Source organism: Molothrus aeneus, chromosome 3 (genome assembly GCF_037042795.1).
Source record: "Molothrus aeneus isolate 106 chromosome 3, BPBGC_Maene_1.0, whole genome shotgun sequence".
NCBI lineage: Eukaryota > Metazoa > Chordata > Aves > Passeriformes > Icteridae > Molothrus > Molothrus aeneus.
Window position 1 is genome coordinate 56,091,876 of NC_089648.1, and position 22,815 is coordinate 56,114,690.

General features: G+C 42.6%; 1 protein-coding gene across 1 annotated transcript in view; it reads left to right on the forward strand.

The window, feature by feature from the left end:
- The first annotated feature begins 10,870 nt into the window (after positions 1-10,870).
- IGF2R (insulin like growth factor 2 receptor) overlaps positions 10,871-22,815 on the forward strand; it is a 56,758-nt gene continuing 44,813 nt past the window's right edge. Inside the window, exons 1-2 of the mRNA XM_066546985.1 lie at positions 10,871-10,979; positions 19,235-19,368. Coding sequence (XP_066403082.1) covers positions 10,873-10,979; positions 19,235-19,368 — 241 coding nt within the window. The 5' untranslated portion in view covers positions 10,871-10,872. The remainder of the gene's footprint in view (positions 10,980-19,234; positions 19,369-22,815) is intronic.

Below are 22,815 nucleotides of genomic sequence, written 5' to 3' on the forward strand. Positions count from 1 at the left end.
AGGTTTAGACAGAGGATCAGATGGGAATTCATGTAGAAAAGAGATCTCAGAAGAATAAATGTTCTTTCTACACGTGCCCCTTCCTCCTTACATTAAAGCATTGCAATGTGTCATTGTAGAAGACTTGGGAGAAGGAAGAGGTTACTCCTACATCTTCCTGAGTCCCTCACTCCATCAAAACCTTTACCTATGACAGCCCCTCCCCCTGTCCCAGTTTTTGTCATTGAAACTCCAGTCCCAGACTTGTCACAGCTACTGGTTCGGGTGGTAGATGAATGGAGTCTGCTTCTCTCTTAGGACAGAGATCTACTGTGCTGCTGGAATGACACATCAGCTGAGCTGCACCCCCTTGTCGATGGGGAGTGCAGGAGAGGGCAAGGAGGTCTCTGGACACTTTGTGAGGGAGGGCCAGGGGGAAAAGTGAGTGTGATGTCCACATACATGTGTCATGTGTGTGCACGCAGCTGCTGAGGGCTGGGGGACTGCAGGGAAATTTGTCAACACTGATGAATGCCATAAACTTAAATACTAGGATAGATCTAGCCCCCCTTAAAAACCCCCAGACTTTCCTTTAAAGCTGTTCCCTACCCTTACCTCAAAACCTTTTACAATAATCACACAGAGAACCAGAGACAGGGGCAACATTGCAGGAAGCATCTTCAACACATGCTTCTGCTGTAGCCACACATGCAACCCAGTTCTCTCAGAGTGATTCAGGTGAGGTAAGGCACATGATTTCCAGTGCTTAAACATATCCAGATTATTACAACAGGCTTGGGTTAAAGATCACCATGCATGCAGCCAGGGCAGTAGATCTGAAGAGGCAATAATATGCAGCAGGGCAATGGGGATGCTTGTGAGCTGAATAGTGCTCTAGCTTTTAGCTTATTACCCCTTTTCACCTGGCCATGCCTCCAAATGTTTCAGATTTTGGACAACGGTCCATAGATCAGTTCCCAAAGCAACAAAAATTAACACTCGGCATGAGATGCACATCCAGAAGGACAAATAAGAATGAACATCTAACAGCTGAAAAATTACTAATATTTCCCAGTGGATTGATAAAAATAACTTATGGATGTTCTTTCTTCTTTATCATAGCACCTGGTGACTGTTCTCTGTGCAGACAGGCTGCAGTACAAGGGGAACTAATAAGCACATGATTCCATGATTAAAAAAAAACCAAAACCCAAGACATGGAAAATGTGACAATTTGTTGCACAACAAGGACGTGATTCCTCACCAGCTTGCATCTTTAAAAATTATTTGCAACTGTGGGAGAGATTGAAATACCACTGTGCAAATCAGATGGTTTTAGCATTCTTTAGTGGTGCAGAACAGGAAAGGTTGTCTTGAGGGTCAAGTACTATCGATGGAGCTTAGAGAAGTGGGTTCTATTTTAATGCAGTATTGGCATCTAATTTTTCTGTGCCTCTCTTTCCTACCTATAAAACGAGAGTTGTATTATTTTGCCTCCAGTGTTGTGCTTTTACATTTGCACTACAGGCACTTTAGAACAGCAACTATCTCTTGGTTATCTCTTGTAATGTCTGGGATAATAAGGATGTAATTTTGCTGTGCTGCCAAGACAAGGAATTATTCAGGAAAGTAATGTCCTGTATATAGCTTGCTTTGTTAAAATGCTCTTTACCAGGCTTCCGATCAAATTGATACTAATGAATGTTGTGGGCTGTAAAAGTGTGACTAGAAATACAAGGAGAAAAGTCACTTCCCTAGACACAGAAGAGTTTTTGTTCTTTAGCTACTCCCTGGGTGCAGAGGATGATATGGGACAGGCTGCTGTTTCAGGCCCAAAATGATGTGATGGTTTATGCAGCAGCTTTCCTCTATAACTCACAGACTTTGTGAGTTAAGGACTTTGTGAACAGTCCTTGTGACAACAAGGACAGAGAGGTGAGGAACATGATATTGCCCAGTTTACTTCTAGCCTGGAGCATACCCTGGGAAATCCTCTAAAGGAAGCTGAAATGTTTCCCAGTTGTACTGATTGCTGCAAACAACAAACCTCCCTTTCTCAGCATGAGAACCATCCACAAGTCCATAGCATTCCCTGGTAAAATGCCTCAGGTCACTTTGTGGAGTGAGGGTAAGAGGGATGGTTCCTTTGCAGGGTCCTCCAAAAACCCTAGATAGATTGTCTGGCTCCCCCCAGAGAGATTCTTCCTTCTCAAGTCCTCCTGCTGTGCCAGTCCCAGGGAGAGCACGACCCACACACTGGGTTTTATGAGCAGACGTTGCAGTGATGGTAGTGGCCAGCAGAAGATACTCTCAGAAGGTACCAGGTCAAGGGAAAGCAGAAAGTCAGTGTGAGCTTATGTGTAGCTCATACCATACAATGCTGCCTTGCCATTTGTGTGCCTGCTGCTTCTCTTCCCAACTCCATGCAGAAATAATTCATTAAAATCCACTACACAGGGTTTCTAGCTGCCTATCCAACTGGAAAGCCAGTTTGCTTTCTATTTGGTTGCCCAGGCATTTGTGCGATGTCCACATGGAATTATTTTATTTTCCAGTTGATTCACACAAGCCTAAAAGATGAAGCATCAGGATCTACATTCAAACAAAAGTATTACAGGTGCAAAACTCTGAATTCAAATTAGAGCTACTGAGATAGCCTGAATTATTCTAATACTTCTTCCTTGCATATAACATTCCATTTTTAATTATATTATTGCAACCTATTTTTTTCTCCAAACTGGACTCTTGCCTCATTAAATACACAAGACTAGACCTGCTGCTGGCTTAGTTAAGTATTTATAGAGTCCTTGCTTCAGGTGTTTCAGAGATATGAAGGGTAGGAAAAGGGAGGGAGCGGCTGTGGCTGTATCCATCTGGCCCCAAATCCTGTCTCCAGCAGTGTTCACAAGCAGATGCCTACAGAGGAGAAGGAACAGAGCAAACCCATATAATTCTTCATTCTCATCCTCTCCAAGCCTTCAGCAGTTATCAGCTCAGAAACACTTTGCTCTAGAAATCTTTACACTTGGTAACTTTCAATGGATTTCTCCAACAAAAACATCTGACCTCCATGGAATCCATATGAGTTTTTTATGTCTTCAACACTTTCACAGAAGTATTTCATGTTTATTCTGAAGGATTGTCTTCAGGAATTGGAGAATGAAATTCTTACTTGGATTCTATCATTTTAACACCACTAAGCAAGATGCAATACAAAGCAACTCATTTTTTTCTCTTAGAGCACACATTTTTTTCCCTCTGGACACAAAGCATCTCTGGAATTGGAGTAACTTTTAATTATTTATTTCTCCTGTTAAGAATTTGCTTTATAAAATATATGGCTCTAGAAAAGTGGACATTATAGCAAATAGATAACAATTATAATGATAAAAGTTATCAGCATTTTGAGGTAAAGAATAAATTAAAATATTCATAGAATCAGTATTTTTAGGTATAGTGTTCAAAGAGATGTAAAATTTAACAGCTACATGCAGGAGATGGACTAAACACCTTGGTATCAATGCTCTGTCTTAGAACAAAAACTCCATTTGCTTAATGCATTAGAGGAGGGTGCTTTATGTTTCATGTTGTCTTTGGTCTATCTGGATTTATTTTTGAACTCAAAGAGTGATATATGTTTTTCAGATATAACTTTTTATATTATTTATAGGAAAAAAGTTCTCTTTGTTACAAGTAAAGTATTTCAGATGACCACATATGCTAAGCTCAATGACTGTACTCAATTATATACTACAGCAAAATGTAATTATTTTGTGAAAATAAATATATACAAGCAGTAACTTTTGTTTTGGCTAATTTTTTTTTTCCTTTCCCTGGGCATGGCCTGGAATGGACCTGCCCTTAGCCAGGGGACAGGCTGAGCCTGTCAGACCAGTGCCTGAACAGTAAACAGTATCTCTATTGCTAACCTCGGCCTGGCTGAGGTCCTCTGTAAATATAGCTCTGCTCAATCACTATATTCTTTATATTGTCACCTCTCTTTTGGTTCATTTATCTGTCAGCACATACAGCATTTCAGTACAACACTGGCCTCTGTTTCTTAGCACCATTCAATGTGGAGAAACTTTTCTCTGTACTTTTGTGTCCGGATTTGATGTCACCTCCCAAAGCACTATTCAGCCACTGCATGTGCCATCCTGTGGGTTCTCCCTTGTTTAATCCGTGTGGCAGGAGACTTCAAGCCTACAACAGCACAGCTATTTTAACTCCTTGGGCAGACACAGTGAGATACATGCCCTGCATCTCTCAGCTATCTACTCACCCTGAGTTTCCTACTGTGTACTCCACTCATACCTCCCCCAGTTTCATTATTCACATAAGGCTTGTAAAATCCTGCATAGATTTGATGCCTCCTATCCTGTCTACTCAGAGTCAGTGCAGCTATCACGTTCTTCTCTTGGCCATGCTCATGACATCATGTCCCTGCTGTAGCTCTGGGATAACAAAACACTGCCCAAGGGACTCAACAAGCTTTCAGCATCACTGCCCATCATCAAACAGTCTCAGTCTCCTCATTATTGCTTTGTGTGGAGCAGCAAGAGAGAAAAGACACAGAAAATCCCTCTGAGTAGTTTTATTGAAGGCTTCAAAGACAAATTACTGCTAGCTCATGAGAAAGCTCCAACACCTGCTTCAGAGAGAAGACTCTGAAGCTTGAGCACACATTAGAACATTGAGAAGGTAAAAGTTAAGACAAATAATATACAGAGAAAATTATTTTCTCTCTTGTGTGGGACAAACCTTCTATCCTATTTTGGATGAGAACACATATGGCATTTCCTAATATTACTTTATTTCAGCTGCTAAGGCAATAACTGTCTGATAATATCAGTATTTATAACTAGCAATTTTTCCACTACGGTGTTCACTTCAGTAAGGGTGAACTGAAAGATTTTCTTCCCCACTGTAACATCTATCATATCTTTAAATGTCATATCAGTACATGAAAAAATGCCAGAAAACTCTTCAAGACAGTTGTCATTCCATGTCTATCTGATGCATATTTCTTAGCACATTCACTATCATATTTGTACACTTTCTGTTCATTTTACTCTGGCTCTGACTGAAAAAGGCAAGGAAAATCTGGATTACTGCACAGATTCAGAAGGCAATATTACAGATCCGAAACTGTGCAGTATGAAGATTTCCTTCTTGTCTTGTGATCCACAAGTGCAACTGGTTTTTATGATCTAATGTGAATCTCTAATTGAACCATTTATTCAATACTGTAATGGCTTATCTGGGCCTTCATGCATACACTGATACTTATTTTTCTCTACCCTATCTCCTTCAGCAACTTGTGAATATAAAGCATCTAGGGCAATGCGGTATCTATTATTAAAAAAACCCAGATTGTTACTTTTCTTCTAAGTAAATTAATATGTGCACTTCTTTCTTCTACTTCAGATATCTTAAAATGTTTTACAGACAAATGTAATGGAAATAAAATGCATGCCTAGAAGAAGTTTAATACTGGCCTAAACCTATTTATGAATGTGGCTATAAAAACCAAATATATATATGCATGGACAGAATATATAAATGTATCATCAGAATATATCAATAAATTCAAGCAAGGCAGGGTAATAGAAAAATCACCTGAATAAAGTATACCACATATTTTAGTCCTTCACAAATATCATATTATGCAAGAAATTTATTGCTCAGTTCTTTATCCCTGAGAGGACTAGGAAGAAAGAAAATGTAGGTTGAGCCTTGATGCTTTAAATGAAACAATTTTTTTAAATTTCTCTGCTGTGTATGAAGTTTGTTATTTTTTAAGTGTGATGCTGAAAATATCATTTTGATTTCAGTGCCCTTCAGCTACATGGGAAAGAAGAATTTGTTTTTCTTTGAAATTTCCCATTACAAAGAACCAGGAAAAATACAGCAAACCAGAAATTTATCAGCTACCTTGTAACAATCAAGAAGGAACAGATGACAACATATTTTCTTACATAATACTACTGAATTAGGTGAAATAACTACTGAAATAGAAAAAGAAATGTTGCCTATGGTCTTACAATAAAAATAAAACATGATGAAGCAGTAAGACTTCCAGATGATTCATTTTTTCACTTCAGCTCCGCATGAGACATCTGCAGGTTTTTGCCATTGTAAAAAGGGTGATCTTTACACATCTTGTACCAGCTTGCACTTCTTCCAGCCGAGGATCCACAGCTGTTTCCAGCTTCAGGCATTGCACTAGGTTAGTGCTGTGGTTTAGACCCAGCTGGCAACCAATCCCCATGAGCCACTTGCTCTCTCTTTCAGGAGAGAACCGGAAGGGTAAAAGTGAGAAAACTTCCAGGCTGAGATAAAGACAATTAAATAGGGAAAGCATAAGGCACGCCACAAGCAAAGTGAACAAGGCATTCATTCACTGCTCCCACAGGCAGGCAGGTGTTCAACCATCCCCAGGAAAGCTCGGCTTCATCATGTGGAACAGTGACTAGGGAAGACACACACTGTCACCCCAAACATCCCCCCTTCCTCCTTCTTCCCGCAGCTCCACATGTAAGCACAGTGCTGTGTGGTGTGGGATATCCCTGTGGTCACTTGGGCTTGGCTGTCCTGCCTGCGTCCCCTCCCAGCACCTCCAGCCCTCTCAGTGGTGGTGGTGGGGGGGTGAGAGGCAGAAAAGACCTTGATGCTGTGTGAGCCCTGCTCAGCAATAACCAAAACACCTCTATATTATCAACACTAACTCCTAAGCCACAGCACAAAACAGGGCCCTTTTCAGTGCAAACACTGAGTACAGCACGTAAGGATGTTCCCAACAAGACAAAGATTTCACATAAAGTGTTCAGACAAAGCTGATGTTCTTTTACGGTAGCATTGAACAGTACCATCTAGATTAGGAAATGTCATTCATTATCTCCCTAACTGCTTTGGGAAGCCTAAACTTAAGTCTGCAAAACAAGGTCATCAGGGACTGGTTTTCTTTGTTATAAAGCAGGGTAACTCATCAGAACAAATCAGAAGGTAGCTCTTATCGAGAGCTTGCCTTTAAAAATGCTAAGGAGAGTAGACGTAGAACAGAAAGAAGTAGGAAGCATCAGAAACAAGCAGCAAAAAGAATAAGGAGCATTTAGAAGTAATGGCAATGGGAGTAATGTTAGAAGACTGAAGTATAGAACAGCAAGCAAGAGAACAGGAAAGAAAAATAAACTGCCCAGTGAGTGGCACACCTGTGCTTTTTGAAAAACTGCACAGCTCCACGGAAGAGCCTTATGAAGTTTCCATGAAGTATAAAAGTAATTACTTCAACATAATGTAGCTTACAGACAGATAGAAAGAAACTCTCCAGACCTCACAGGATAAGGAATTTCCCACGATCAAATGTAAAAACAGCTCTGGATGCTGAAAATTTTTTTGTTCCAATTACTGAAAAAAATTAGAGATCAGATATGAGTGTTAAAGGGAACTGAGACAGTAGCAGTAAAAGTGAGCTGCCTCTCAGCCTGCCTGACCTGCACAGCTGATGGTGGCCACATGAAGCAAGACTCTGAGTCAGAAGAACAAAAAATGATGCGACACTTGACACCTGGCAAGAGGAAAAGAAGAATCCTGGAGGGCCCGTGTATCCATCACTTATTCATGACACTGTGCCTACTGAAAACCATCCACAACATGGAAATTGCAGCAAGACTTTCAGGTGTACTGGGATTTACTCCATATAACTAACAGCCATCGTGCTGAACTTCTCCTGAGGGAAAGGAAAAGGTAAGATTAGGACAATTACATAGTTTAAGAATATTTTAACACTCTGTCATGGTACATGGTTAGCTGAGATGCCAGTATGATTAAGTATGGGAGGTAAATATTTACTTTATTATTTATAAATCACACTCAGAATGACATATTCCTATGGGCTATTTGCAAAATAGTTTAGGATACAAAAATGACTGACACATAGGTCCTGACAATTTCTATTGCACGTAGCTAGCTTGAAACATGGCAAAAAATCCATGAATCTTGAGAGAACTGCTGCATCCACCAGATTATAAAGGCTAAGGAAAATATGTAGTAAATGGAAACAGTCACATGATTGGAACTTGCAAACTTTCATTTCATTTTATTTTAAAGGTATTTGCACTTACATTGTGTATTTCAGTATTTCTGCAGCACCCTTGCTGTGTTGCAACACTGGTTCATTGTTAGGTTGATGTTTATGTATTAGCACAGCAGATGAAAGAAGAATTTCTGGTCTGTTCCTTTTCCTTTCTAACTGGGATTTTGCCCCCAGGTATGTCAATTTCTTTCCTTCTTGCTAGATAGCTGTTCACATACTTTCCTCTGTATGCAAAGAAACTGCTCTGAAGTCTTGTGCAAATACAGAGGCCTAAGCATTTATAGCAGTACAAAGAGTGAAGAATGCCACTCTAAACTTCTTCATTCTTTTGTCAGTAAACAACTTTGAGTTAGCTCTTACCAGATAACTGAAATTAACTGTTTCTGCACTACCAGGCCCTGACACTGCAATATTTATATGTATTCTTAATGTTACAAGGTGAGATGTCACATTGTCTTCAGTGGTATTCAGGTACTTAAATCTACACAAAGAAAATTTCAGGGATAAAGCCCTATTTGCAGAAACCTGGGTAGCTAATAGGATCAGCAGCTACAGAATGTCTGCCTGCTCTGCTGTCTGCAGTGAATTTCCTGGCTGATACATTTTTAATTCAAGTTGGTAAGCAGAGACAGGATTTCCACCAAGTCTCTTCTATTTGCACTGCTCTGTGGAAAGTGAGTGATGCTAGTCCTGCCAGCAGAGCAGCAAAGTTTAAGAAACATAACCCCAGAAATTAACAAACTTGGTATTCTTTTTGTCAACTGCTTTTGTTTTGTCTTTTTGAGCCTTTGAGTTGGTGTCATCAAGCTTCTCTTTATACAGGCTGGAGTCTTAAAAGCAGACAACAGGGATTCTTGGGTAATCAGATTTAGAACTTTCAGGAATCCACTGAAGGCTAAAATAAAAGACAAAGAATTGACAATAATCCATTATATTGCAGTAGAAAACTGCAGAGGACAATAGCATTTACTCAGTCCCTTTTAATAGTTCTTTTTCTGCAGTTCCTCTGCCCCTTCTGGAGCTGCTGCTGGTGTTTGTGCAGATATGCAGTGAGCCTAGCAAGTCAGGTGAGAGGTTCAGCTGCAAACCTGCACAAAACAATCAGAATAGTGTGCCAGCTTTCAGCCAGGGCAGCACCTTCAGGCAGCTGCCTGCCCTGCTGCAGAGCTAATGCTACCAGAGAGCTGGGCTCTATCTGAGAGAAAAGAGAGGAGAAGGAGATCACAGCAGCCTGGAACCATGCTGAACTGCCTGAGAGGCAGATCTTCAGTGCTGCCTCATTCTCATGGATGCTAGGGAATGGAGCAAGAAAAACTATTTCAGTTTTAGGCCTTTTTTGGTTTTTTTTTTTTTTTTTTTTTTTTTTTGTGCAAACGGCTTTTGGAAAGTATTCATTATTAGAGAACAGGATTTCTTCACAGAAGACAGCTGTCTGTTTAATGAGTGTAACTTTCAGTTTTCTTTCTCTCTCCCACCCTTATGCCACTTACCACTCTCAAAGGTGCTTTTCTTCTTAACTGCACTTCCATAAAAATTTACTAATGAATTCCTTCTTGAATCTTTACTTTGCAGTTAAAATTTGCTAAATTCTGGAGATAACTATGCAAGCTCCAGGCTGGGTCACTTTTCTCTGTAGGCCAGGAGGCAGTGGAGGTAGGACAGTGTGTGTTTCACTTCCTGCTGACAAGGCTGTGGCTGCCTTGTGCAAGCCTCCCCTCCTGCCCTCTGCTGAAACGGGGGCAATTTCCACACCACACCAGCCTCCCTGCTGCAGTAATAATTCTTGCAGCCAGACAACTAACCACTGTCATTGCCTCCTCAGCCTTTGTCCCTAATGGGTTTTGTCTCCTGATCTCTCACAAGATTTTGCTGTACATTTTGAATAACTTATTTAAAACCTCACTTAACGTTTCCTAAACAGCATTTCTTTGACTCAAGCACCAAGCCACAGAATCACAGAGTGGTTCAGGTCAGAAGGGACCACAGTGGGTCATCTGGTCCAACCTCCCTGCTCAAGCAGGGTGGTCCCAGAGCCCATGGCACAGGAATGCGTACAGGTGATTCCAGTGAGGGAATCTCCAGTGAGGGAGACTCCACACTCTCTCTGGGAGACCTGTTCCAGTGCGTGGTTACTCGCACAGTAAAGAAGTTCTTCCTGGTGTTCAGCGGGATCTTCCTGTGAATCAGTTTCAGCCTCTTGTCCTACTGCTGGGCACCACAAGGAGAGCCTGGAACACCCTCTCGGCACTCCCCCTTACACACTTACAGACATTGACGAGATCCCTTCTCCAGGCCCAGCTCCCCTAGCCTGTCCTTGTTAAGACTTGCTCGGGTCCCTTCACCTTTGTTGCCCTCAGCGGGACTCGCTCCGGGACGCTGCAACCCGCTGGCGGCGCGCCCCACCGGCCGGGCCCCTGCGCTCCTCAGCCGGCCGGACAGCAGCCCCGAGGACACGGGTGTCCCGCTATCGCCGTGCCCCGCTGTCGCCGTGTCCCCGCTGTCGCCGTGCCCCCCTGTCGCGGTGCCCCCCTGTCGCGGTGTCCCCGCTGTCGCCGTGTCCCCCTGTCGCCGTGTCCCCGCTGTCGCCGTGTCCCCGCTGTCGCCGTGCCCCCGCTGTCGCGGTGCCCCCCTGTCGCCGTGTCCCCGCTGTCGCCGTGTCCCCCTGTCGCCGCGCGGCCCGGGGGGAGGGGGCGCGCCTCACATGAGCGCCGTGTCCGCGCACGGCGGCGGTCACATGGCCGGGGCGCTCGGCGGTCACATGACGCAGCGGCGCCTGACGTCCCGGGGCAGCCCGGCCCATGGCGCCCATGGCCTCGCTGCTGCTCGGCGCCCTCCTGGCGCTGCTCCCGCCTGTCGCCGCGGCTGCCGCCGCCACGCTCCCCGACTCCTACCAGGACCTGTGCAGGTAGGCGGCCGCTGGGACGCGATGGGGCGGCTGGGGAAGGGCTGTACCGGGGGCTACGGGGAGGGGGGGCGGTGTATCTTGGTGCCCGTGCCGCTCCTGCCCTCCGCGGAGCGCAGCACCGGGACTCGGCAGCGCGGGCACGGTCCCCCGGGCTATTGCTCGCCCGTCCCGGGAAGGGTCAGGCCTTCGGGGATCTCCGGGGGGAATCTCCGGGGGAAGCGGCGGCCGTGTCCCCGGGCGTGCGGCCGAGGCTGGTCCGTGGCGAAGGCGCAGCAGGGCTGGGAGCCTGAGGGGCCGCTGCCTGCAGGACCTCTCTGTGTGGGTCTCTGCAGATACAGGAAATCTGCGGGCGAGAGGATGGGTAGGCTTGCGCTCTGCAAGGCGCCTGTGGTCGGTCTAGTCTGAAAAACACAAAGTGGTGTTGGTTTGGAAGGGATGTCACTTGAGAGTTGGCTCCTTGCTAAAAGTATCACCATGAGCTATTCGGTTGCTTACAGGTGAGTTAAGAAAGCTTTGGGAAACTTAGCACGTGCAAATGGCACCATTATTCATGTCATGACATTTTTCTGCTCCAGTTTCATCCGTGAATTTAATATAGCACCAATATCTTGCCAGTCTTAATTTCTTAATTATTTAGCCAGAATATGCGGAGTGCATACAAGAACACATTATTTCAGTCAGTGTCACTGTGGAAGCACCAGTGTAGCAGGGTGAATGTAGCACTAGGGGCAGAGGTTGGATCGCTGGAGAGAATGGGCTCTCCACCTGGCAGAATCTGGGATATGATATAATAAGCAATATGATATTTTTAAATGATGAAAAAAGGGGGGAAAATGTGGGTTGGCTTGCAAGAATAACCCATGAAGGTGGCAAAAATTGGTGTTGTGGTTTTGTCAGATGACCACCCTTATTGCAGAATCAAGGCACTATTGTGTAGCTTTTGGAGGGAATTTAGCTACTCTGATGAGTGATTTTTGTTATTGTTGGTTTTTTTCCCTTTTTCTCTGGCTTTGTTGTGTGTCTATGACTAGAGGAATATTTGAGAGTCCTATGGAGAGACATGCAGTCTCATTTTGGATGCAAATTACTTCAGCTGCTTTCATTTTGTTACTGGCAAGTGGAAATAATTTGCACGTAGATAGCACAATCAGCAGGTTTCCTTTTAAGATGGACTGCTTCAAAAACATGTATTTGCTGTTGTGCCGTGGTGGGGAAAAAACTGCTTTGGAGGATTTATGTCCAGTAATCCATAATGGGTAAAAGAAAAAATAAGAACTTGTGCTCTGATAGGTGGGAAGTCCCCATGGAGTTCTGTGGTGAAGTTTCTTCTTGGGTACAGTTGCCAAAAAACTTTACCAAGTGAGGAATGATGCAGGCAATGCAAACACACTACTGGTGGATTTCCCAGCCAAAAGTTACAATGTTGGTGTGCAGGACAAGTCCCTGACCAACCTATTTTTATACTGGCTTAAAGCAAGGTTTTTATTTGTTTTACAGCTGTTAAGAAAACAGCGCCCTGGGTTTTGTGTGCTGTAATAGGGCTGGTGAAACTGCAGCAGCTGTTGTGTCTGGTGTGTGAGTGTCAGAAGGTGGGCAAAGAAGGAAATTGCTGGGGGTTAGAAGGGGCACTGTCTCTCCTTTAAGTAAGAGTAAGAAAGCTGTTTTGCAGGGAGGAGGAAAGGTGTCAAAACTGTTTTGCGCAAGAACTGCGGCATGAGGCTACTTAAACTTGAGTTGGAGCTTTTCATTGTTTGTTTTGTGTAGCCTTACTGCTGCTATGCTTGGATGGTCTTAGGAAAGAAGAAAAGCTTTCATTCCCTGAAACTTTGTCTAATGGCATGGCTTCAGTCACTGATTTTGTTATGCTTTCTCCTTTGTTCTTGTGCGCTCCGACAGCTGACTGTGGCTGTCATGTGACTTGCAGTTGGAATTCTTTTTTTATCTTCTGTGTAGAGGTTTCTCCAGGATTGCTGCCTTATGAGTACCTGGGAAAGAGCACAGGGAACTGGTTGGATATAGGAAGTTACTGGCCAGCTTGGTCTCTCCCAGTTTTTCTTCTTCCCCTTATATATTTCACGTTACAATGCAGGAAAAATTCTGGAGTCAGAGTTAATTTTGTGACATGTTATTTAAGTCCATCTACTTCAAAAGAAATCTCAACAGTTTGGGTTCACCTTCTACATTACACTGCAAAAGTTGATGTGTAATTTTCCTTTCTTTCTAAAGAAAAAGCAGAATATGTTTTAAGTGTGATGGTAGAGCAGCAAATACAAACTACATCCTCTGTGAGCTGTTTTGCCTGAAAATCTATACTGGATGAGAGGTGATTTAATGACTGGTGATGTTTTTGCCCCCTTGCAAGGATAGGAGCTGATGCATAACTTCAATGATTTTTTGACTTGTGGATGTAAGGGAATCTCAAACTGCTGAACAACACAAGACTGCTATTACACAGACTCCAAATTTTGGAGTTGTAAGTCAATTCTATTTTATGTTAAATGTGTAGTTTTTAATAACAACTCCTACAGCTGACTGTACCTACACTTTTGCTCATTCAAAACATTGTCTGTTCAGCCTTTGTTGTGAAACCACAACTGTGCTCATCTGTGCTGCTTGAAAGCCCAAGCTTGGCCTTGGTGAAGAAGCACGTGCTGAGTACAGAGAGGTGACCTTTGAGTGCACTCATTCAGCTCTATTAAGTGCTTTGACATATTGAAGTGGGAGATGTCATAAATAAGATATTACTGGACTTATATACTGATGTGAATGGGTGTGTGTGCCTGGGAAGCTGCCACTGTAGTGTCTGAGTGTGATTTCTCAGCACATGAGCCTCCTCCTATAGCTCTTGCTTACTTAAACTCCAGGTTGCTACCCCTTTTCTTAAGCATTCTTTGAAATGGTGTAGTAGATGTGGTTTAGAGTGCAGCATGAAAGACCAAATGTCTTCTGGATGCAAAAAGCAGAAGAGCTTGTAGTGTAACTGAGGCTTCTCATGCATGATACACACGCAAGAAAACTTGCCTGAAGATACACAGTGTGCGTGGCAGCTGGAAAAGGGGACGGGTGAGCTAGAGCAGAATTATGCCTGGATAGGGATGCATTAAAAAGCTCTTGAGGCATAATGATGGCTGTACTTTGTACTGTTCAAGCTCTCATTTTCTGTAAGGAGAGCTTGCTTTGACATAGAGATTCTTTACTGTACACATTTGTGTGAAAAGGCTAGTCACATTTAATAGTAATTTCTGTGGCAAGTAAGCTGAAGCTTCAAATTTACAGTGGCCATCCTGGAAATTGTTCCGGATCTTGTCTGCCCGAGATTGTGTTGGTTGAAACTGCTGGTGAAGAGCTTTGGATACTTGTTTAATCTCTGCAGTGTTCTAATAGCTGAGAAGCATCTGGGCACAAAATCGTGTGGCTGCATAATCACATGTGGATGTGCTTTCCAGCTCTGTGGCTGTGGGTTGCCTTGTCTCTCTGCCAGGTCGTCTGTACAACACCCCCTCAGCAAAATGAGCTATTTCAGTGCATTCCCCCGAGAGGGAACACATGATTCTTTGCGACTGTGCTTTACAGCCCTTTGGAGCAGGGTGCGCTGTTCCTCCAGCAGTCATCCCGTGGGTGACACTTTGAGAGCCAAAAAGCTTGAACTGTTGTGGGGGATTGGTGGCAGTGGTCTCTCTGGTGCTCTGCTGATTTGAAGTGGTTCCCTAGCACTCAGGCCTCAAAGTGCTCTGGCATTGGGATTGTGAAAAATGCATATTTTATGATTGGCTTTTCACAAATTTTAAAATTAGTATTACATGTGTTATGTTAGAAAGTTATTCTGTATTAATTTTTAAGTTGTGTGTTAAATATAGTTTTAGGTTATAACATAAGGTTAAAATAGAAACTATGCTATGTAAGATACTTTTTTTAAAGAAAGGACTTGCACCGAAATAGCAGCCACGAGACACCTAAATCTTTCAGAAAAAATAATTTATCAAAAGAAATGAAATTCTTCCTGCCTTGCTCAGCCCTGAAGATGCCTTTAGGATTAAGAAGTTGATGATGACCAGACAGAATCCTGTGTTTGAATAGAATTTATGCATTGTGTATGAGGTGTATGAGTATGCAACATGCTATTGTTTTTAAGGGTTAATCCTTTGTTAGCAGGTGTCCTTTTTCAGGCTTATTTTGCCCAGAAAAAGGTACCCAGATGTCTGTAACTCTTTGTTTCTATTGTGTCATATTTTCCTAACCCAAATTGTCCAAATTATTATTACTGTAATTATATTTCTATTTTTATAACCATTTTATTACTATTAAACCTTTAAAATTTTAAAAACAAGTGATTGGCATTTTTCACAGGATGCGCTTGCTGTGACAGGAGTTAGCCTTTTGCACCTTGCTTGACTTCAGTGCCTCAGCTTCTCATCACAAAGTAAACTAGGCTTGCTTTTCCCTTTCTCATGTTATTTTTTCATATTGCTTCTTTGATTTGTTAAAAAAAACAGAGCTCTCATTTGATGTTGCAGCTTGCCAAAAAGTAGATTAATTTTCTTTTTCATATGATTGCTTCAGTGTCTCAAGAACAATGCTAGGTAGCTGAAAAGGCTGACCTGCAGGCAGGGTTATTCCCAATAACTCATTTGGACCTTGCTTGCACAACTGCTTTTGACAGTGGTCTGAGCTGGCCCTGCCTCCTTCTGTGCCTCCTGCTGCTGGTGCATGGCCAGAAACCACCGTGAGCCAGACGGGGAACTGGCCAGGCTCAGTCCCCCTCTACACACATTCACATGCACCTGTTGTTTTTGCTGAGTTACTTTGGAGAGAGGACAGTCCCTGGGCCCAGCTTGTGTCAGGTGCTTGGGCCAGCAACGCTGGCAGGAGACAGGAGAGCCTGCCCTGGGGGGATTGACGTGGGTGTGTGTTTCATCCCTTAATTGTGGGATAGCTCGCAGTTGGGTTTATCAGAAAACAAGCGTCATGTTGTGGTTTCAGCAAAAATAACTGTTTGACAGTTTTATTTAGGGCTGACAGCATGTTTGAGCCCTGACCTTGAACTGCTCCAGAAATGGCTGTTTGAATGGTTTAATCTGTGAGATGGCATCTGTACTGAGCCCCCTGGATCAGAGGATGCATCACGCCCCCCCCCACCACCACCATTGTGGCTGTTGCTTTTTAAAGGTGCTGATATAACAGCTCCCTAACTAGCTCAACTGCATTGAAGCAGGGTAGCTTAAGCCCTTCAAACAAGATAACTTCTTCTGGCCCTGGCAAAGAGGTGATTACATCAGGCATCACCACTGGTGGAGGTGAGTGCTGAGCAGGCTGGAGGAAGCCAGTCCATGTCACATGGTCAGGATGGGCAGTGTGGTTGCCAACAGATTGTTTCCATTATGGATTGCAGTACAGAGGTCAGCTTGTATCTTACTGGAAAGTAGAGCACATGCAACTTGAAACTATTTGCAGGTACTGATTTAATGCCCGGAGTCTTACTTGTGTGAGGAATAATTCTTGCTTTTACTGTGAAAGTACTTTGCACCTCTGTGAGAACAGCTGCTTAGGCTACATCTGGGCTACTGTTACTCACAATGAATAAATCCTACCTTGCTCCTCCTACACATTAGAAAAAATAGAAGTCTCTGTAACATCTATGAAAGTTATACTACTCTGAAACTGCACTAGATGTTCACTTCTGTGTGCCCCTGAAGTTGTGGTTTGGAACATGATTGAACATGGGATTTCATATTTCTTTTGTGCAGACTGTTTTGAAGGATTCCTCAACCTTCCCTGTCCAGGGGCCTGTTACAGGGCAGAGGGTCTGGCTTCAGTGGCTGCTTTGCTTCTGTTCTGTAAGCTGCACATCTTGTTTCTGTTTTGCTTCTGGCCTGTGGGTGAACTGACTTGAAGATGCTTATTTCCTCTATTTCATAACATGGAACTGGAAAAGCAAAACCTTAATCTCAGAGTGATAATTCTGTTGTGTGAAGGACTTAAATTCTTGTTCCATTCACAAATAGATTTTAGCTTACAAGGTCTCTATAAAAACCAAAAACACGCTGAAGAACACCCCAGATTGATCAAAAACATTGTGCCTTAGTATTATATGTTACCTTTTTGTCATCTTCCAAAACCAGTCAAAAAAAAAAAATAAAAAGAGTACTGAAGCCCTTCAGAAATTTTCAGTTCTCAATTTGAGAAATGCTAACTTTCTGGAACTTCACTGTGAAGAAATTTGGTTTGGATTGAAATGCATTTTATCCTGGATGTAAAACAAGCTTTGATTTTAATCTCTTGCTGTTTTCAGAGCTCTTGAAGATAGTCAGGTTCTTCTTTTTTTTGTGTGTTGAGAAGCTTTATTCCATTGCTGAACTTTGGTTATTCTGTACTGTAGCTAAATTCTCATCATCCTCCTGCATCAATATTGCCTCTGTCCACTTCAGAAATGCAACAGACTAGCTGAGAGAACTAATCAGTATGAAAAGGTCAGGTCTGCCTGCTTATGAGGAAAGAATAATGGCAAGTATTTGTCTAGGACTGACAGAGACACAGTCCTTGAATACATACTTATTGATGCTTTGGGTATGACTCAATACCTTGACCCTTATATTTGGACCCTTTTGACCCTTATATTAGGATGTAAAGCCTCAAATATAATATTATGCTAATGTATAAAGATTTGCTTTGTTTTTTTTAGTTCACAGAGAATGCGCTTGTATTTGTTCCTAACTTGTTCCAGCCATCAGCAGTCTGAATTGAACATTCCCTGCTGTAGTACAGGGAATCCAAGAGCCCCGTAGTCAGTAATTAAAATGGAAAAGTATGTGATATCTTACTGCTGGCTCTTTGATTAGATATGGGATGCATTGGGTGTGAGAGGAATTCTCAGAGGATTTAAAATTTAAAATAAAGTAGATAAACTGTTGTTGCCCCTTTCTCATCCACGGACTGAAGTTCAGAGCTGAACAGGAATGGTTTCTCCTCCTGGGGGGATCTGGAGTATGATAATGCTGAGTGGTGCAACACATATGCCCTAGAGATTAAGGCAAAAAAACCTGATGGGTGAAGCTTCTTATCAACTGAGATTTGTGCATTAAGACAAATGCTTCTGTGGGTCAGATAGGTGCACTAAATTTTGTGTGTTTTAAATAACAGGAATGCCTAATAAGTCCCTGTAGTGTCCTCAGTTTTCTGATGTGTTGATGAATGTGTATTAATCCTACTGAAGTTTCCACTTGGAATAGAAAGGCAGCTGGGGAATCTGTTAAGTTGCAAAAATCAAGTGTCCAGAAGATGTAGGCTGCTGCCAGTGCCAGAAGAGGGATAGCTGAGCCAAGGTGACAGCAAACATTTATTGAGTTGTGTTTTTTTTAACAGAGCTTGGCCAGAGCACCCTGATAGTAAGCCAGGCTGTCTAAAGAGCTCCTGGCTCTAAACTAGATGACCTGGGCCTGCCTCAAAACTGAGCAGTGCTGTGTCATGCAACTGACCACATTTCACTGCAGTCATACTGCCTGCTGTGAGGGGAAGGAATCCTTGCTCTGCCTCTGAACTGTGCTGCATTTCATTTTTTTTCCGCTGTTACTCGGATTTATTCCTGGTTATATTTAACCTGAGCTTCGTGTTCCTTTTCCAGTTTTTAGACAGCTGGCTTTCTGATAGGCCTGTAGCTAGGTAGTGTGATCTTTCACTGGGTGTCTTGAGGATAGCCCTGCTTGGTTTCCAGTTTTTCACATATATGTAATGCCTAAAGGTGCAGCTAGGCCCTAATAAGCACTGTTAGCATCTTTTGGTCAGAATACTGTAAGACTCTCAACCCCAGTTTTGACCCTGAAGCTGGGAGACTCTACTGCTCTATTCCACATAGACTTTGCACTTCTGCCACTGTTGTTGGGCAGAACACTAAGGTGCAGTAGTGTCCAGCCTGCCAAAGTCATCTGAGAAATTTATTGAGCTGTCAAGGATAACATATCACAGGTGATGATCCTTAGGGTAGCCTTCACAGAGATTTGATGGGGAAGAATGGATACTTGGGTGTTCCAGACAGGGAAAAATGGACTCGATGTTACATTCCACAAGTGGCTAAATCTGTTCTGCTCTTAGTTCCAACAAAATAGCAATTATTTCTGGCATTTACAAATCTAGAACATGAATAGGAATTTAAGTTAGTGGTGCTCTTAGCCCTTAACTTGGTTATTTCAGGGACTGGTATCTAGATGAGATTCAATTCAGACAATTTGAATACCAACTGACAGGCATTTTTGTCTTTTCAGTTACACTTGGGAAGCAATTGATGCAGACAAAGAGGTGCTTTATAAAATAAATTTCTGTTCTGGTGTTGAAGAGTGTGGAAGGACAAGTGCAGTCTGTGCGTATGACACGAAGACGAATACCCATCTGTCTGTAGGTAAGTATGTAAGTGTCTTGTAGGTAGTTCAGTACCATGTTAATGGATGATCTTTTAACTGTTGCAAAGTTTGATGTGTTAGCAAAGATTTCCCCCTACTCCCCCCCACCTTGGAACTGTGTACAACTTTGGTTTTTTGCAGATTTACTAGGGAGATTTGGTAAAACATGATCTGATTGTAGACAATGACTTTATGGGACAGTGAAATGTATCTTACGCTCTAGTTAACTGTAATCTAGTGTGAAAGTATGCAAGGCTACCTCTGGTACAATAAGTGCATCTACCTGTGGCAGGGTATCGGCTGTGCACGACTTTGTAAATACTGAACACAGGACAGAGCTTGAGTTACAGCTCTAAAATGTACTCAGCCTAGCCTGATGTAATGTCAGGTCTTTGTTCAGAGGCAGGTTACTCTTTGTAATGCAATCTTGGGAGTATTGCTAAGGGTCTGGGGTGTCATCTTCAAGTTGTTCCACACGGAAAGGAAGCTAATTACATGCAGTTCTTTGGTGTGGTTACACTTGTGAAATCTGGTGTCAGCTTCAGGAGTTCACAGATGTCCTTGGTATTCTGAGGAGAGGCGGACTTGTGCATGCTGATCTAAATATGAAACTGACGTATTCCTCTACATGTACACGTGATTTCATCAGTCAGAAGCAACTTGTGCTCTGAACAGTATTTTTCATGAGTTCATGTGATTTATTTTCATGCATGTTTGTCACTTTCAAGGTTGCCCTTGTGTTTTGGCTAATGAGACAATAATATATGAGTACTGTTCAAGAGGCTTTCTCACGGTTGACTGTAAGTTCTAATAGAATAAAGTAATAGCATTCTGAAGAGCAATATCTCTTCAGACTGCTTCATAGTATCTGCAGATCTGAAGTCTGATTTAACATGCTTGCCAATCTTGCCAGCCATTGGCAGACAGCTCTTAAAAGCAGCTATGATTCTTCATTGAATTGCTTGAGCTTGAACTGCCAGAATGTGGTGAGGAGGAAAGTTTCTCATCTGTATGCCAATGCACAGCAGCTAGTCAGCTGCCATTCTCCCCACAGCTCTCTATTAACAGTAGAGATACTTTGGTTTTAGTCTATGGTCGATGAGTGCTTTTCAAACAAACTGTTAATGTTGGCACCCAGGCTTTCAGAATCGCTGAGTGCATGAATAAAGGTATATTCAGGCTCCAGAGTTCTCTGGGATGACTGGTAAGATGGCATTTGTATTCAAACTGCAACTGCATGTAGTGTAGCATCTTCTCTGAGGAGTATGGCATGTTAGAGCACTTGATGCTGTTATTCTTATTGTACATTTTAGGAATGAAAAACATTTTTATTTTCTGCTGATGGGGGTCTCAGCTCATATGTTGTTGAGGCTTCAGTTGCCTGTGGGTTAGAAAAGAAAGCAGCATCTGAGCGTTTGTTTTAACATGCTGCTTTGGGTGAGACTGGAATGTGGCAGGTGGAGTGAGATTGAGGAAGTCTGTTCTCCACAGGGAGGTGTGAGAACTAGAGGCTTGTGTAGGTTTTGTTGCACACTTCTTGTGGAGAGAGGAAGGGTGAACAGAGCTGGGTGGTGACTGAGCAGTATCAAATATTCCTCTGTGTGCAAACCTTGAGTTCCTGAGTGCCTCTGTGCTTCTGAGTGGAAGAGGATTTAGCAATAGATATATACTGTGGTCTTGCCAAGGCAATTTGAAATGACTTTCAAAGGCTAAGCCATGAATCTTGTTCAAGTGGGATATGTTTTTAACTACCCTGCAATAAAGTGCAAAAACAAGGTGAGCAGTTAACATTGTCATTGAATTTTGGTTTTTTTAATTGGTCAAATTGTCCAAGTTTTGTTCTTGCTCATGCCTCTAAATGCCTTGAAGCTTCATCACCATCACACTGAGTTTAGATCATGCTAACGGGTCATCAAACTTTTTTGTTAAAAAAAAAAAAATCACTCCTAGTGAGAAAAGAGGAATCTCTCTTATCCAGGTCTAGGCAGGTGTAGACTCCTGGTTACCTAAATCAGCTAAACCACATACTTGTCTTCAAGCAATCCAGATGACATGAGGTTACCTGTATGCCAAAGCTGTGGGCTGATGAAGGACATTTATTTTGGGGAAGAAGGGCAGTTTGTTAACTGATAAATTTTAAGTAGTAAGCTTTCTTCAGATATGGGCTAAATCAGTTCTCTTCTTCATTCTTCCAGAAAAAAACAAACAACAATGCAAACAATTGTTTGGGTTTTTTTTAATATATATTAGCTGTGCAGAGGATGACAGCTGTAGGACTGCTTGTTGTTCCCAGCTTTGAGGGGTGTTTAGGCCATATGCTCTGTGGCAGTAATCAGCCTGTATCCCAGGCAAGCCTTGTGGCTAATCATAACTGTGTGTCAATGACATACCAGGGTTTGCATGGAGACCCCAGAGGCCTATCCTCTGCTTTTTTATTGATTAGAAATCCTAGAAGTTTTCAAGGGTAGGCAAATGTTTAGTTCATGAACATCAGTGAGGATCAAAATGACATGGTAGTTATTTAACTTTTCAGCTTACCATGATGCCTAGTGGCTCATGTGCTATGTACTTGGACTGCTCCTAGAAAATGGAGCTATTACTTTAAGTGTCTCTTAACCTGCTGGTGGAAGGTGCACTTTGTCCAGCTGCTGTAGGATGAGTGGACATGAAATGATAGCTGCCACCTAAGTCCCTCTTTCTCCTGGACAACTGATTAGATACCTTCCATGAGTGCCTTTATCCTGCTAAGTAGCTAAACAGTTGGAGTCAATGAACTTGTTGTGGACAGTGCCTTTGGTACTAATTTAGCACACCTGTGTAATATGAAGTATTTGGTGCTAATTTCTGTGAACAATACTAGCTGATTTGTAGCGTGTTGCTTTGTGGAAGCAACATATCTCTGAAGGCATGAAGAAACATGAGTGATGATTGTAGAGGGAGCTTGATGCTACAGTAAAAGTGGTTGCAGCTGTGGAAGGAAGCTGATCATGTGAGGGGCTGATGTTCCCTGCCCTGTGAGCAAGGGTGTGATGAGGCATGTGCCACTGAAGAGACTTTTAGCAAGTTCTCAAACTAATTGTAAGCATGTAAGGGGAAGAGAGCATATGTGTTGGCCTGTAGTAAACAAGATTTACTGGCTAAACTTGTTTTTTCTTGAATATTACTTTAAGTGAGAAAATTGGAATCAGCTCAGAAGTGCCTTTAACACAATGCACTGTGTTTTTAGCACAGAGAGAAGCTAGTGCATACAGAGCACGAAGTCCTCAGATGGTGCTGCCATAAGTTCCCTGCTAAATGGGAGCTTGTAGCTGTATACATTTATAACTGGAGGGGTTTTAAGTCATGTGCATATTGTTACTATATACATCTCTTGCCTAGAAAGTTGTGTTGGCTTCCTTCTGCTAATCTGTGGAAGAAAAGGGGACACCTTGACAGTGTCTTCTAAG